General features: G+C 42.2%; 2 protein-coding genes across 2 annotated transcripts in view; both read right to left on the reverse strand.

Moving 5' to 3' along the window:
- The window catches only part of ZNF177 (zinc finger protein 177), a 53,550-nt gene extending 44,982 nt beyond the window's left edge, over window positions 1-8,568 (reverse strand). The window contains exon 1 of the mRNA XM_064381930.1: window positions 8,493-8,568. The gene's annotated coding sequence lies outside the window, so the exon portion shown is untranslated. The remainder of the gene's footprint in view (window positions 1-8,492) is intronic.
- On the reverse strand, window positions 6,095-17,006 carry LOC105706035 (zinc finger protein 559). Its single transcript, XM_012436127.3, is given in 7 exon segments — window positions 6,095-6,971; window positions 6,973-7,090; window positions 7,093-7,975; window positions 8,493-8,575; window positions 9,697-9,823; window positions 16,353-16,441; window positions 16,917-17,006. Coding segments are annotated over 7 exon segments (1,707 nt in total). The 5' UTR covers window positions 16,945-17,006; the 3' UTR covers window positions 6,095-6,592.
- Between the last annotated feature and the right edge of the window lie 507 nt (window positions 17,007-17,513).

Genomic DNA, 17,513 nt, shown 5'->3' on the forward strand with positions numbered 1-17,513 from the left:
AGACTCACAGCAGACCTCTCACCAGAAACCCTACAAACTAGAAGAGAGTGGGGGTCAATATTCAATATCCTCAAAGAAAACAATTTTCAACCCAGAATCTCCTATCCCACCAAACTAAGCTTCATAAGTGAAGGAAAAATAAAATTTTTCGTGAACAAGCAAGCACTCAGAGATTTCATCACCACCAGGCCTGCTTTACAAGAGCTTCTGAAAGAAGTACAACAAACAGAAAGGAACAACCAGTATCAGTCATCCCAAAAATTTACCAAAACGTAAAGAGTATCTCTATAATGAAGAATCTACATCAACTAATGGGCAAAATAGCCAGCTAGCATTAAATGACAATAGTGAACCCACAAATATTAATATTAATCCTAAATTTAAATGGATTAAATGCCCCAATCAAAGACACAGACAGGTAAATTGAATAAAAAGTCAAAACCCATCAGTATGCTGTATCCAGATCTATCTCACAAGCAATGACATACAAAGACTCAAAACAAAGGGATGGAGGAGGATTCACCAATTAAATGGAGAGCAAAAAAAAAAAAAAAAAAAAAAAAACAGGAGTTGTAACTTTTGTCTCTTACAAAATAGACTTCAATAGTAACAAAGACTAAAAGAAACAAAGAAGGACATTACATAATGGTAAAAGGACCAATGCAACAACAGGAGTTAATGATTATAAATATATATGTACCCAATATAGGAGCACTCAGATATATAAGACAAGCTCTTAATGACTTAGAGAGACCTGGACTCCCGCACAATAATAGCGGGAGATTTTGACACCACATTGTTAATATTCGACAGATCAACGACATAGAAAATCAATAGGGACATCTATGATTTGAACTTAGACCTGGAATAAGTAAACTTAGTGAATATTTATAGAATTCTCCACCCCAGGTCCACAGAACATACATTTTTCGCAGTACCATATTACACCTATTTTGAAAGTGACTACATAATTGGAAGTAAATCACTCTTCAGCACTTGCATAGCATTTCACAGACTTAAATGAAATATTGGTTAGCTGTTTGTTATTTTCTTCCCTTATTCCTTCCTGTCTCTGTCGTTAAGCACAATTATCGGCATAAAAGAGGTTCTCAATACCTATTTTTAGATCGCATTCCAGCCTGGGCAATAGAGCAAGAATCCTGTTCTCTCTCCCGCCTTTTCTCTCAAAAAAAAAAAAAAAAAAAAAAAATTGTGAGTATCTTGTTAACAGCCTTTTTTATGAAGCTCAGAAGGTTGGTTCCAAATGCTTGTCTCACACTGAACAGAAGAAACAGGTAGATATAAACATAAAAATTACGGGAAAATGGATTCACCGTCGATGATTTCAGAAGTTATTCAAATGGGGCAAGTCAGCAATTTTTGAATTCCATCAAAAAGGGGAAATTACCCTAGAATTACAGGGAATTTTTGATAAAGAAGAGGTGGATGTTAAAGTTTAAGACAAGAAAAATGAAATATGCATGTCTATGAAGCCTGTCCTCCAGCTCTTTTCAGGACAGGGTTACCAATCAGGAAGGGTAAGCCATATCAAAGACTTCATTGAAAAACACCAAGGATAGGCGGGGCGTGGTGGCTCACGCCTGTAATCTCAGCACTTTGGGAGGCTGAGGCAGGCAGATCACCTGAGGTCAGGAGTTCAAGACCAGCCTGGCCAACATGGTGAAACCTTGTCTTAAAAAAATAAATAATTTAAAAAAAAAAAAAGAAAAACACCAAGGATCTCAAAGAAGTCCTCCCCTTTCCCTGGCAACAGCTTTAACTGTCCTCAGATTGCTGGATGAAACACTCACACTGGAAGCAGCAGATTTACAGAATGCTGCTATCATTCAGAGACTCCAAAAGCCTGCTGCACCTTTTCAAAAACTTTCACAGCATTGATTTTTGATAGACTAAGCAAAAAATTTGCAGAAAAATGTCGGTTGTAAGTGACAGTGCAAAACAAAATTGGGGACTGGAGAAGTCAGATTCGCTGGACTTTTGATTCAAGTGCTACTGAACTCTCTTGACAAGATGTTTAGTAAGCACAAGTTAGAAAAGAAACATATGACTGGAAACTCTATTCAGTGCACTTTTTCCAAAAGGCTACCAAGAAAAATACACTTATTTCAGATGCTAATTATCAAGATATATTAAATAGTTGTATTTAGAATCTTAATATGGTATCAATTAGCAAATATGTTCACGATATTATTCATTCAATCATCCCAAACAGCAGAGATTTATTTAAATGTTAGCTGTCTCTGAGTTCTTAAATGGCAAATACATTGAAAAATTATACATGGCAGGTTAAAAGCATCAGTGTAATTATCTTGCAACTTACATGCAAAGTTGGAGAGACCTGTTTTTACCACAGCTATGCCTAAACCTCAAAGTGTCCTTGGTTATCACTCTGTAATGGCAACATATAATCGAACATTAATTTGGCAGCTGGGTGCCCATAGTTCACACCTGTAATCCCAGCACTGGGAGGCTAAGGTGGGTGGATCACCAGAGGTCAGGAATTTGAGACCAGCCTGGCCAACATGGTAAAACTCCGCCTCTACTAAAAATGAAAAAATTAGCTGGGCATGGAGACGGGCACCTGTATTTTCAGCTACTCGGGAGACTGAGACAGGAAAATCACTTGACACCGGGAGGTGGAGGTTGCAGTGAGCCGAGATTGTGCCATTGCACTCCAGCACTGCAACAAGAGCAAAACCGTGTCTCAAAAAACAAACAATAACAAATATTAATCTGGCAACAATATCAAAAATATATTTTCATTTAAGAGTAAAATTGTGGCCAGGTGTGGTGGCTCATGCGTGTAATCCCAACACTTTGGGATGCCAAGATGAGAGGATGGCTCGAGGCCAGGATTTCAGGAGTTCAAGACTGGTCAACACAGCAAGACCCCCATCTCTTTTTAATTTTAAAAATACAAAAAAAGAGGCAGGGCATGGTGGCTCCCATCTGTAATCCCTGCTCTTTGGGAGGCCAAGGTAGGCAGATCACAGGGTCAGAAGTTTGAGATCAGCCTGACTAACAGGCTGAAGCTGGGCATGGTGCCACGTGCCTGTAATCCCAGCTACTTGGGAGGCTGAGGCAGCAGAATGGCTTGAACCCAGGAGGTGGAGGTTTCGGTGAGCCAAGATCATGCCACTGCACTCCAGCCTGGGTGACAGAGCAAGACTTCTTCTCAAAAAAAAAAAAAAATCTTAAAAAATAAAGAATAAAATTGTATAGCTTAGTATAATGTTAATAAAAGCTTCCAGAATAGGTTTAACAAGAAGGTTGTAGCATACAAGATTAACATATATAAGAAAACTGTATTCTTTTATACTAGTGAACTAGCAGAGAAATTGAAATTTTTAAAATACCAATTGCAATAATGTCAGAGAAAAAAATGCCTACAAGGCCCAAACACTGAAAAATACAAACACAAATGATGCTGTCCTTTAAACAAATTAGATACAAAGAAAAAAAAAACCCCGAACTTTGATCCAATCTTTGGGCCATATAAAGATTTTAACTCAGAGTGTACTAGTACCTGAAATACAACATATTAAATATATTGTAATACAGATACTGCTCAACTTATAACAGGGCTATGTCCTGATAAACCCACTGTAAGCTGAAACTATAGTTGACAATTTGTAACCCCATCGTAAACTGAAAAATGTATTGAATGCATAATGCATTTGCATCACTGTGAATTAAAAACAATACTAAGTCAAACTCTCATAAGTTGGGAACTGTATTTATGTTACCTGTTAAAATAAAATGTTTTGTTATTACATATTTAAATGTACGTTTTGTTAATTAAAGTATTAATAGATCAAATACACTATCGGGTTTAATATTAAATACATTAAAAATTTTGAACTTTCAAAATTCAGTAAAAATTGCAAAACCACAGGATTGTGCCACTGCACTTCAGCCTGGGAGACAGAGAAAAACCCTGTCTCTATTTGGGGGGAAAAAAAAAAAAAAAACGAAAAAAAAATTCAGGCAGGGCATGGTGGCTCATGCCTGTAATCCCAGCACTTTGGGAGGCTGAGGCAGGTGGATCACCTGAGATCAGTTGGAGACCAGTCTGGCCAAGATGGTGAAACCCTGTCTCTACTAAAAATACAAAAATTAGCTGGGCATGACGGTGGATGCCTGCAATCCCAGCTACTCAGGAGATGGAGGCAGGAGAACTGCTTGAACCCAGGGGGCAGAGGTTGCAGTGAGCCGAGATTGCACCATTGTGCTCCAGCCTAGAGGACAAGAGCAAGACTTCTTCTCAAAAAAGAAAATAAATAAAAATCAAAGCCAATACAAACAGGCAAAAGATTTGAAGACACTTCTCCAAAGGCTTAAAGAAGGCCAGTAAGCATGTGAAACCACATACATCATCATTAGGCACTGGAGAAATGCGAATTAAAACCATGAGATACTACTGCACACCTATTAAAATGGTCAAAATAAAGACAGACCATACCAATAACTGGCAAGGACGCAGAGGAACTGCAACTCTCATACACTGCTCATGGGAATGTCAAATGGCACAAGCACTTGAGAAAGAGTTAGCAGTCTCTTAAAAAGCTAAATGTACACCAACATATGATGTGATCATTCCACTCTTAAATAGAAGCATATGTTAAAAAAATAATCTGCATATGGATGTTCAAGGCAGTTTTAACTGTAATAGCCAAAAGGCAGAAATAACACATGAATGGATAAACAGCTTGTGGTCTGCCTTACACTGGAATAGTATTCAGCAGTGAAATGGACTCTACAACATAAATGAATCTAGAAACTACCCTGAATGAAAGATGCCAGACTGTATGATTCCATTTATATAAAAGCTCTACATAATATAAAGTGGTCTATTCTAAGACAGAGCAAATCAGTGGATCAGTAGAATGATAGGCAGGAAAGGGTGAGAAGAAACTATAAAAGGGCATGAGGAAGCCACCTGTTTTAACAGGCATGTTCATTATCTTGATGGTGTTTATGTACACATATGTGTATGTGTTCCAACTTAAGCTGTATGCTTAAAATATGTGTAGCTTATTACATGGTAATTATACCTCAATAAACTTACTGAAAGAACCTGTCTCAATAATTCAAACCTGTCTCAATAATTTCTCAGCAAAAGTGAAAAAGGATCATTAAACGCACACTTCACCAAAGACTCATAAGCATATGAAAGTGATCTGCAACATCAGTCTTTAAAGACACACATAAAGACACTTATTTAAATAATTTATTTGGTTTTCTTTGCTGGCGCCAATTTTTTTTTTTTTTTGAGACAGGGTCTCATCCTGTTGCCCAGGCTAGGGTGTAGGGCTCACTGCAACCTCTGCCTCCCTGACCAGGCTCAAGTAATCTTCCCACCCCAGCCTCCTAAATAGCTGAGACTATAGGCACAAAATACCACATCTGATTACTTTTATTTATCTTTGTGGAGACGAGGTTTCACTATATTGCCCAGGCTGGTCTTGAATTCCTGGGCTCAAGTGATCCTGTTTTGGCCCCCCCAAATTGCTGGAATTAAGGTGTAAGCCGGCATGCCTGGCCAGCACCAATTTTCTTGCACGCAAAGTGAAAACTTGTACCCCAAGATGTTCCTAAATTCTTTATTCTTATAACAAACTCTTTCAACAAAAAACCCTGTTAGGATTTAAAAAAATTTTTTTTTTCTGTTTTTGAGACGGAGTCTCACTGCATTGCCCAGGCGGGAGTGCAGTGGCATGATCTCAGCTCACTGCAACCTCCACCTCCCAGGTTCAAGCAATTCTCCTGCCCCAGCCTCTTGAGTAGCTGGGATTACAGGCATATACCATTATGCTTGGCTAATTTTTGTATTTTTATTAGAGATGGGGTTTCACCCTGTTGGCTAGGTTGGTCTCAAACTCCTGACCTCAAATGATCCACCAGCTTCAGCCTCTTAAAATGCTGGGATAACAGGCATGAGCCACCACCCTCAGCCTAAAATATTTTTTAAAGCCTAGTGAAGTGTAGTAGTGACAATTGGGGGAAAGAGTGGAGCCCCTAAATAATTAAGAGTGCCATCTTTAACTGTGAACAATCAAGATCACTATCTTCAGACCAGCTAGATATTTTTATTAAAAATATATACATCTTTAAAACATGTATATTTACAAAAGCAGGTTCTGATATAGCGTTCCTCTAGTGTGACTTTTTGCATGTAAATTAACACAGCCTTTCTGACCTTCCACACAGTCAGAGTTCCTCTTCAGTGTGGATCATGTTTACTAATGGCCAAGAACAATCAAGAGCTTTCCGACAACTCTTTCATTCATGGGACTTCTCAAAGTGTGCTTTGACACGTTCACAAAGTGGAAGTTAAAAACAAAGAAAAATCTTCACACATCTTACATTCATAAGATTTTTTCACATTTGTGAGATCACAGTTGAATATTAAGGTATAAGGAGAGCGAAAGGTTTCAACACATTCTTTACATTCAGAGGATGTGCATTTATATCCAGTGTGCTCAAAAGCTCAGCAAGGTCTGAGGAAAATAATGAAAGCTTTTTCACCTTCCTCACATTCATAGCATTTCTCTCCAGCATGAGTTCAGACTCAGTAAGATGTGAGCAATGATTGATGGTTTCCTATATTCTGGTGAATTCTTACACATTCAGTGAGGCATGAGGAATTACTAAAGGTTTACCCACATTCTTTATATGGTTTCTCCCCACTGTGACTTCTTAGATGTTGAGTAAGATATGTGGACCTTTGAGTAAAGCCTTTCCCACATTCCTGACATTCAAAGGGCCGTTCACCAGTGTGAGTTCTCATGTGTTCTGTAAGGCCTGATGAGACAGTGAAGGCTTGCCCACATTTTTGACATTTATATGGTCTCTCCCCTGTGTGTGTTCTTTTATGTTGACTAAGGTGTGAGGAGTATCTAAAGGCTTTCCCACATTCTTCACATTCAAAAGGCGTTTCTGCGCTGTGACAAATGACAAATAAGAAATGAGGATTGAATAAAAGCTTTCCCACACTGTTGACAGTCATAGGGCTTTACACCAGGGTGAGTCTGCATGTGACCTTTAAAGCAAAAGGAATTAATAAAGCTTTTCCACATTCCTTACGCTGACAAGGCTTTTCACCAGTGTGGGTTCTCATATGTACAGTAAAGTGTGAAGAATTAGCAAAAGCTTTCCCACATTCCTTACATTCATAAGGTTTTTCTCCGGTGTGAGTTCGCCTGTGTTTTATAAGACCTGAAGAATCAGTAAAAGCTTTCCCACATTTGTTACACTCATATGGTTTTTCTCCAGTGTGAACTCTTTTGTGAATGTTGAGTTTTGAGAAACAAGTAAACTCTTTGCCACATTCATTACAAACACAGTGTTTTCCCCTAGTGCTAGGTCTTTTATATTTATCAAGACCTAGGAAATAAGCAAAGGCTTTGCCAAATTTCTTACATTCTATAGGTAACACTCTACTATGAATTCTTAAATGTTGAGTAAGATATGAAGACTGAGTGAAGGGTTTCCCACATGCTTTACATTCATGTAGTTTTCCTCCATCACGAGTTTGCATGTGTACAAAAAGGCCTGTAGAATGAGAAAAGGTTTTGATATACTCCTTACAAGTATCTGGTCTCTCTCCACCATAAATTCTTACACATTCTCTAATGTGTGACAAGGAAGGTAAGCCTTTTTCACAGTCACTGCATTTATATGGTTTCTCTTGAGTGCGAGTTTTCCTACAGACAAGAAGATGTTGGCTGAAGGCTGTTTCACATTGATTACAGTTGGGAAGTTCCTCTCCAATATCAGTCTTCTTGTGTAAAGTAAAGGTAGAAGGTTTTGTGAAGGCTTTTTCACACTGATTATGCTCACAGGTTTTTTTTCTAAAGTAAGTTCTCCTGTGAGTCTTAAGGCATGAGTGTTCACTCAAAGTTTTTTCACGTTGGTTAAAGTCAAACAGTTCCTCTCCAAAGTGGTTTCTCTCCTATTGATGAAAATTAATGATGATTCATACAAGTTTTCCAAATTTATTTCATTTAGAGATTCTCCCTTTTACTCCGAATTCTGTTATGCACAAAAAATTAGTATAATTGAAATGCTTTGTTTGTTCCTGCCATTTTCATTGCAATGCATGTTTCAGACCTGAGTGCTTTCAAGCAAAACAAAGTGACTGCAGAAAGTTCTGTTATATTCTTTACTTTCACACAGCTTCTGAAGAGTTTATCTGGTAACTGCCCAAGAGTGAATTATTTATCAAATACATCTAAGATATCTATATGGGAATATTTAGTTGAAGAAAACATGTAAACAAATATATTTTGAGGAATATTTAGAGCGCATGTCAAACTCATGATCCACAGCCTCTGTAAGAGACAGATTATTTTCGGGTGAAGAACAAGAGTCTCAAATGTCTCAAGGTTATTGTGCTACTTTTCTATTTTATGGAATTTCCAATCTTCCTGTAACTTGCAAGCCAAGAAATTATACCTTCTGAATCTTACCATTTTCACCATACTGGATGTTTTCTCCTGAAAAAAATTCTGCTGAGGTGCTGTCCATTTGGTACTAATATGAATCTCTCAATCTGAAATCAGATGAAAAACAATTTTAAGTTCTTAGAAAAATAATGACTGAAAAAAGGGTGTCGGAAATACAAGAGTAGTGTGTACTGTACTTTCGAACACCATCTTAAAACAGTTTTGTTGTTGGTGGTGGTGTTTTGTTTTTAAAGAAAGGGAATGAGAAATTGAGAAATTTGGATGCAATGAGTCTAGCAACAGTAAGGTACTAAAGTCAAGCTGGTAGGTGATTCACTAAGAAATGGTTCTCCAAACATTGAGACTTTATAGTGAACAAAAAAGAGGTACAGCCAGAGAAACAAAGTAGAAAGGAAATGGATACAGAGCTAAATGCAAATCATAAATGTAAAGAAGAAATGAGACGGATCTTACCATCAGGCCACAAGAAAGTTTCCAAGATGGATGAAAAGTGAAAGTGAAAGAGAAGTTAAGGTACCCAACGAATCTCAGCAACCAAATGGCCTTGATATTCTCTCCAAAAAAGTACACTTTCAAAACCTTCCTACTTAACATTTATAAACAGACTGTACCTCTCATAGATGAGGGCTGTATCGCACGAATAATCACATCTGTCTTTTCTCTCATCTTGGAGAATTTTCTCCACTGTCTTTAACGCTTCTTGTTTCACATGAAAAGTAAAACCATATGTGCACAGCTCTCAGAGAAAGATGAATGATGTAAGAATGTGCAAGGGATAACAAATACTTCATGACTAAAGGGCCCAGATTTCGCTGTTTGGGCATTCTGAACGCTCTCAGGTATAACTTAAACAACAAAATGTTCATTACAAAAACTTTCAAATGAACCTAAACTGCAAATACTCTTCTTTTTCACTCTGCACCATAAGGACTAGCAATCCTTCCCATGAAACACAGGCTCAAGCTTGTATACATATTCAAGAAGCTCTAAGTCTTTTATCCATGGAGAAAACAAAGCCAGAACAATGAACATATCTTTGATTTCATCAGAAAAATCACTAGGCAGTAGTCTATGAGACGGAAACAATCTTTGGCCTGTTTACCATTTCAGGGCCATTAACATTCAGAGAATCTAGAATATAGTTACTTAAGAAATATTTGTTCCGGAAAAAAAAAATACTAAATGAAAAAAATGGTACCAGCCTTACCTACTGCAACTAGATTCTTGTAGTTCTCCAGCATCACATCTCTGTATAAGTTTCTCTGAGTTTGATCCAGCAAAGTCCACTCCTCCGGGGTGAAGTCCACAGCCACATCCTCAAAGGTCACTGAGTCCTGCACCATCACACACATGTTGGAACCAGGCAAGTACATTCTCTCCGATGTTCACTGGATAATGAGGGACCTTGCCTTGGCATGCCTTGACAAGATTCTGTGGTCTTCTATCACTTGATGGTTCTCACTTTTTTTTGAGACGGAGTCTTGCTCTGTCACCCAGACTGTAGTGCAGTGGCACGATCTTGGCTCATGGCATCCTCCACCGCCTGGGTTCAAGCGAGTTCCCTGCTTCAATCTCCTGAGTAGCTGGGACTACAGGCATGTGCCACCACGCCTAGCTAATTTTTTTGTGTGTGTATTTCAGTAGAGACAGGGTTTCACCATGTTGGCCAGGATGGTCTTGAATTGACCTTGTGATCTGCCCACCTCGGCCTCCCAAAGTGCTGGGATTACAGGCGTGAGCCACTGCACCCAGCCGATGGTCCTCATTTTGTTCTGTCTGTAAATATTCACTGGTGATCTCATCTAGTCACATGGCTCGAAGAGCACCATTTTCACCTAACTCAATATATCTCAGCATAACCAGTGTAAGGCCAGTTGCCTCGCCGGGAGCCAAATGGACACACCCTTCTCTCTCCACGCCTGAAAACTACGTCACCATTCTGAGCACATTACTCGGCATTTGCCCTCTCCACGCAGGCTCCCCGTACCCATTTCCGCATTCCAATCTCAGTCCTGCACCCACCGAAATTTTGAAAAAGCCCGCCAAAGGCCTGCCCTATGGCAGCTTGCCCCGTATGTCCTCGACCAGCCCCTTGCCCGTGCCCAGTCCCTTCATAACCAATGAAACTGCCTCCTCTTTGTTTCCCTGCAGCTGATCAGCCACCTCCACTCCCTATAAAACCCCACACCCCAAGAAGAGAAGCGCAACTTCTCCGGCCCCTCCTGTCGGACTGTAGAACCTCTCCCAGGAGCTGATTAAATTTCTTTATTCCAATAACTGGCCTCAGTTGCCTCATTCGAACCTCAGTTGCTTCATTCAAACCTTACAAGTGGTGCCGAAAACCCGAGAGGAGTTGTAAGACCCCTCCCCTCCTGGGGGAAACTGACTCCTGCACTCAAAGCCAAACAGGGGAGCCTTTCGCCTCGAGGTAAGACTTCTGTTGCCCATAACTTTTCTCGCTGCCTGCTCTGTGGACTCCCTGCTCGTAAATGCGGCCGTGTCAGGGACTCCTTCTCCTCTCTTGGGCCTCGTTCCGAGGACCTGAGCATAGTGGAGACGTCCCTGCACTCTTGTCTTCTCCCCGTAAGGGGTCTCTCAGGGCCAGGAATCTGAGGGAGACGTCCCCACCTTCCTGAACCCTCTTGTAGTTTCAGGTGTTCGGTAGGACGGCCCGGGATGCTGAGCCACCCTTCCGATCATCTTCGCAGCAGCGGCTAATGTTTGGGTAATCAGAAGCCCTGTTTACCACTTCAGGCCCTGCCCAGGAGCAGGACGAAACCCCTGGCTTACGCCACTAAAACGTCTATCTCAAACTCGCCCTTTGGCATATAAACTCCCGCTAATTGAGTAACTGCCACTTTCAGTTTCTCTTCCTAACCTTAGCACAAGTAAGCGGATGATTAAGTAAATTCCAAGCAGGAAATCCAGATTCAGCTGTATTCTCGGCTCCTGTTTCTGCTCCTATCTCCTAACTCTCTCTCTCTCTCTCTTTCTCAATGACGGCCGCTGGTGGCCGTTTCCTGCTTCTAACTCTTTATCTCCCTCTCTTCCTCTCTCTCTCTCTCTCTCTAGATAACGGCCGTTTCCTACTTTATGGAGTAACTGTATTTTCAGTTTCTCTTCCTACCCCCAGCACGAGTGAGCGAGTGAGTGAGTTTATATGTAGTCCCACGGCCTAACAGCTACGGGGCTTGTGTGGGCTTCAACCCGCAGTTCCACGGGGACATCATAAAGCATAAAGCTGCTCCCAACCCCCTCCTGCTCCTCCTCCTCCAAGTTCTAACCTAGTCTCTCCTGTTAGTGCCCACACTCGCTCACACAGCACTCCCACCAATGGGAGTTCCCCTCTTTGTCCCCTCTACACAAAATCCCCAATCCCTCCTGCCCCTCCTCTTTCAAAACCCCAACCCCCTTCTGCTCTCCCAGGTCCTAACATAGCCTCTCCTGCTAGTGCTCACACTCACCTACACAGTGCTCCCACCAATAAGAACTGCCTCCTTTGTCCCCTCCGCGAGGTGGCTAGAACAAAAGGTGTTGTCCGAGTACACATTCCCTTCTCTCTCTCTAATTTACCCACCATTAAAAATGTCTAGGGTCATTCTCCACCAATCCTACTGTTTACACTAAACAATTTCGCTATCTCACTCAGGCCTATAACTTAATCTAGCCAACATTTATGTAATTCTGTTCTCTACCCTTACTCCTGATGAGCATAATCGCATCCGAGTAGCAGCTCAGGCGCACGCTAATCAAGTACACCTCACTAATCCCCAAATGCCCGTAAGCGCAGCGGCGGTCCCCAACACCAACCCTAATTGAAACTATTAAACCAGCCAAAATAACTGCCGCCACCAAGACCAAATGCTGCAGTGCCTCCTAGCGGGCATGCAAGATGCAGCTCAAAAGGTAGTTAATTATAATAAGCTGCGTGAAATAACCCAGGGTCCCACTGAAAACCCAGCTGCCTTCCTTGACCAATTAACCAACGCTATAGTCCTACATACCCGAGTAGACCCAGACTCCCCAGCTGGGATCACCCTCCTAGCAGCCCATTTTATCTCCCAGTCAGCACCAGACGTTAAAAAAAAAAAAAAAAAAAAAAAAAAAGGCAGAGGAGGGCCCCCAAACTCCCATATAAAACCTAGTAAACATGGCATTTAAAGTTTTTAATAGCCGAGAGGAAAAGGCTGAGGCCATCCGTCAGGCCCATTTATAGCAACAGGTAAGCCTTCAAACCCAAGCCATTGTAACAGCCCTAAGGCCAGCAGCTCGCCCAGCATCTAGTATAAGGAACTCCTCCAAGTTCCTCCAAAAAGGTCCCCCAAGGCCTGCCCAGACTGCTTTAAAGGTCCCGCCTGAGCCCTGCTTCAAATGTGGCCATGAAGGGCACTGGGCCTAACTGTGTCCCCGTCCGCGTCTGGCCCCTGGACCCTGTCCTATCTGCAAACAGACCAGACACTGGAAGGTAGACTGCCCGTCCTGGACTACAGGCTCACCCCCTGCACCTCCATGTTAAGGGGCAGGCCGGTACAAAGGATGTAGTCCCTTCGTTTGAACTCCTTGGCCTCATAGACAATTGACGTGGCCCGGACTCGGAGACGCCCATCACCCTTGCCAAGCCCAGGGAAATGCTGCAAGTAGCGGCCCTGTCGTCTTCTCCGCCTGCCACCGCAACCTGCCTAAATAATCACCTGCCATTCGCCTAATCTCCAATATCACGCCACTCCAGCAATCACCAGCTCTGGGGAGACTGCCATAAGCCATCACCACCAGATAATAAAACAACCGCTGGAACGTTAGAGTGCCTGGCAAACTGTATGTAGACTATACTTGGAGATACCCCCAGGGAACATGGCTAATATTCTGGTCCTATACCTGCATTGTCCCTGAAGTTATAAAACAACTTAGCTCTGTAAGCCATACAATCCTGGAAAATAAGGCCACCCTAACTAACCAATTCAAACCCTCAGATAGCACCTCTCATCCTTTCTCCTGGTTAACTCTAGTACAGCAGGGAGCCAACATGTTAAACTTAACCAAAACCGTAACCCTCACTCACTGCTTTTTATGTGCCTCTCTCAGCAACTGCCCCCCTTAGCCGCAGTTCCCCTCCGGTCCAGGTTCAATCTGTCACAGTCACCTACAGGGCTTAGCAGATATCCCCTTGTTCAAAATACACTCTCAAAATTTCTCTCTCTCTGCTATGGGACAGCCAGCAGCTCCAGTCCCAGCTGCAACACCACAATAAAAATAAAAACCTCCCTCTACGCGCCACCAGGAAAATACTTTTGGTGTAATGGAACCCTAACAAAGTTATAACTGCCTCCCTTCCCTTCCCCTGTTGCCCGTTATTCTAGTTCCCCAGTTAAAAGTATATAGGCAGATGGAGCTCCTATCCCTGGTCACACCTCCCCCTACTCGCCAAAGGAAGCGAGCCGTTTTCCTCCCAATAGTAGTCGGTCTTTCCTTGGCATCCTCTCTAGCGGCTGCTGAAATAGGAGGTGGAGCAATGGGCTACAGCGTTACTTCAGCAGCTCAGCTAGAAGACAAGCTCCATGTAGCTATCAAAGCATCAGCCACCTCTCTGGCATCCCTTCAACAACAAATCACATCACTAGCTCAGGTAACACTCCAAAACCAGCGGGCCCTAGACCTGCTTGACGGCAGAGAAAGAAGGTACCTGTTTATTTCTTCAAGAGCAGTGTTGCTATTACGTCAAAAAAAAAAAAACTGGCCTAGTAGAGGAAAATGTATCGCCTCCAAGAAGACCTCCTAAGAAAACAAAACACACCAGCCTCCTCTCTTAACTGGTGACAATCTCCCATACTCACTTAGCTAGCTCCTATTATCATCCCCATCATCATTGTTTGTTTATTACTAATGCTAGCCCCTTTCTTTCTCAGGTTTTTACAAGCACGCCTAAGGGAAATTTCCAGGGTAGCCGTAAACCAGATGTTACTTCACCCCTATGCCCAAATCCCGACTGAGGCACCAGCCAGCTGACCTCCCCACTTTGCCCCTGTTCAGCAGGAAGTAGCCAGAAAAGAAGCGATGTCCTGTATCATCAAAAAGGTCAGAATGTAAGGCCGGTTGCCTCGCTGGGAGCCAAATGGACACACTCTTCTCTCTCCGCGCCTGAAAACTACATCACCATTCTGAGCACATTACTCGGCATTTGCCCTCTCCACGCAGGCTCCCCGTACCCATTTCCGCATTCCAATCTCAGTCCTCCACCCATCGAAATTTTGAAAAAGCCCGCCAAAGGCCTGCCCTATGGCAGCTTGCCCCGTACATCCTCGACCAGCCCCTTGTCCATGCCCAGTCCCTTCATAACCAATGAAACTGCCTCCTCTTTGTTTCCCTGCAGCTGATCAGCCACCTCCACTCCCTATAAAACCTCACACCCCAAGAAGAGAAGCGCGACTTCTCCGGCCCCTCCTGTCGGACTGTAGAACCTCTCCCAGGAGCTGATTAAATTTCTTTATTCCAATAACTGGCCTCAGTTGCCTCATTCGAACCTCAGTTGCTTCATTCAAACCTTACAACTAGATTCTGACTTCTTATTTTTCTCTATTGACAGGTTTTAGCACAATCCTGAATACATTATAGAAACTCAAATAAATGCTTCAGTGACAGCACAAATTTTGAGAAGCACATGTTTATTCTCTCCCTCTCTATCACAGCAAAATGAAAGCAAATAGTCAATGTGGATGAGAGTCAGATTGAATTAGTAAACACTGTGACAACAGGATCATTTCCCTGTGAAATCTGTTAACCACATAAGAGGCACTGTGGTCCAAAGAGGTGTGATGACAGACATAGTCCCTAAGCAGACCCTCTTTGCTTGCAGGAGCTCTGTTCCACTAGGAGAAAACATATCTACATGGTAGGAAGCAGCATATGCTCCTACAGAAAAATCAATTTCCTGTGGGTCAAGATGGGCAGGGGCAGACCTATGTTATTTCTAGCTAAATAATGATAATAAATAAAAATGTTTGCTTTGCTTATCATACACTGAAGTTTGTACTCCCACTAAGCTATATCAAATATTTGTGCAGTAAAATAGAAATCAAGTGGCAACAGGAGGCCTAAGGTAAAGACCATCTGAGAGCGCTGTAAAACCATGGAACACCATGGGGTGGTTGCAGAGCAGGAAATACTGCTTTGGTCCCACAAATGCCACCTCAACATAAGTTTACATGAGGGTCTCGTAAAGAGGGCTTATGCAAGATCTCTGAGAAGGAAGGGAGGCGACCTCTGCTCATAAGATCCGGGGGGGGTCTTTGCAGATGGCAGCTTACACAGAAGAAAAGGCTTGCAGGGCAGAGATTACCAGAATGCCACAGGCTCTGCCTAGGTTCTCAGAATATAGGGTAATTTTGATTGCTCTGTGTCTGCAATTCCCGGGAGATAAAAGCACCTCAATGTGTTGAGTGTTGTCAGACCTGGTGGTGCCTTATGCGCTATGCTTCTGATGCAAATGCACCTTGACAGCAACTGGTGATAGAATTCAGGGTTCTAGGTTGGCATAAGAATCATGTCTGCTACTGAATATTGCAGACCAAACTTCTCTTCCTGGCTATCTTGCCCACATTAGTCTCAAGGCCTCACCCAGTAGTTTCAAGGCCTCCCCTGATCACCCCCTCTCCCCCACCCCTCAATTAACAAGTGTATGCACCTAATAAAACCCTGTGGAAACCAGAACTCAGTGCCAACACAGTCCCCATGCTTGTGTTGGTCCCCTGGACCCATGCTGTAAAATTCTACTCGTGTCTATTTCCTTTTCTCAATCCCTCGTCACTGCCGGGACTAAGGGCACCCACAAACAGGACTGGGGCTGGTACCTAACAATTTCCTACTTACCTGAGAGTAATTTGTCAACCACCCAGCCACCATCCTCTCCTCTTCAAATTTTTCCTCATGAAGATAGAAAGAGTCTTCAAAGAGATGATCTTGAGAAGAAGAAATAAAACCTGAGAATCCAGGCTGCCAACAGCTTCCATACTCACAAACTGAAAAGCCACCTCATACTAATGCTAAGTGGACACACACACATTGTTACAATAAAATGCCTGAGCAGCCTATCTCACCTGAAGCAAGAAAATATGCTTCAAGCTTTGATGACCAGGAGAGAGTTTAACAATCCCATTTTATAAAGAAAAAAAAGTCCAAAGTTAACATTTTCCTTATTTGCCAAAAATGATGAAACTCATCATGTGATTAAACAGAACCTCTTCCACAAAAGCATGCATACTCACCCCTCCTTCCCAAATCCCAGGATTAAGACCATAGACTCTTCATATCTAATTTAGTCCCTCCTAGATATTTCAAAAGCACGGCCACTTAGACCCTAAACCCTAATCACAAGACAAGCTGTTCACAGACTGGTTAAACCATGGTCTCAAAGGAGCATCAACACAGACTTACCACAAAGGGAAAGATCAATGGCTGGCATCCTGTGAATCTAACGGTGCCTGAATATCTTGTTCCCAAAGTCTCTTCAAGATATTGTCTGAATTTATGGGTAGGTCAATCTCAATTTCTCTTAAGTAATAATGAGAGTCTTGCCTCATACTGTCAATCTTTAAGCAACAGGCATTACTCATCTGTCATCAAGCGCCACTCATTAGTCAGCTCCCTGCAGAAGATGAAGTTGTTCATGTGAATGCCACTGGAGTATTATGCCACATGGACATAAACAATAACAAATGCCATTTACCTGGTACCCATGTGCCAGAAACAGTGGTAGTATAAGTTTCATATAATTACCAAAGCAGTTTTTGTCACTATCATATTAGATGAGGAAACCTAAGCTCAGAAACTAATTGACCCAACATCACTAATTAGGACCTGGTGAGCCAGGGCATGAATGCAGGTTACTCTGATTCAAAAGCCTAAACTCCTGAGGTTCTTGTTATTCTCAAACATGACCATGAGATGATCATGAAATGATCTGCAGAAAACGTTAACTCAACCCCTGCAGAGAAAGATCTGTCCTCAGGACTGACACTTGGCTCAGTTTGT

Source organism: Aotus nancymaae, unplaced genomic scaffold, assembly GCF_030222135.1.
Source record: "Aotus nancymaae isolate 86718 unplaced genomic scaffold, 86718_ANA_hifiasm-v0.15.2.pri h1tg000028l, whole genome shotgun sequence".
NCBI lineage: Eukaryota > Metazoa > Chordata > Mammalia > Primates > Aotidae > Aotus > Aotus nancymaae.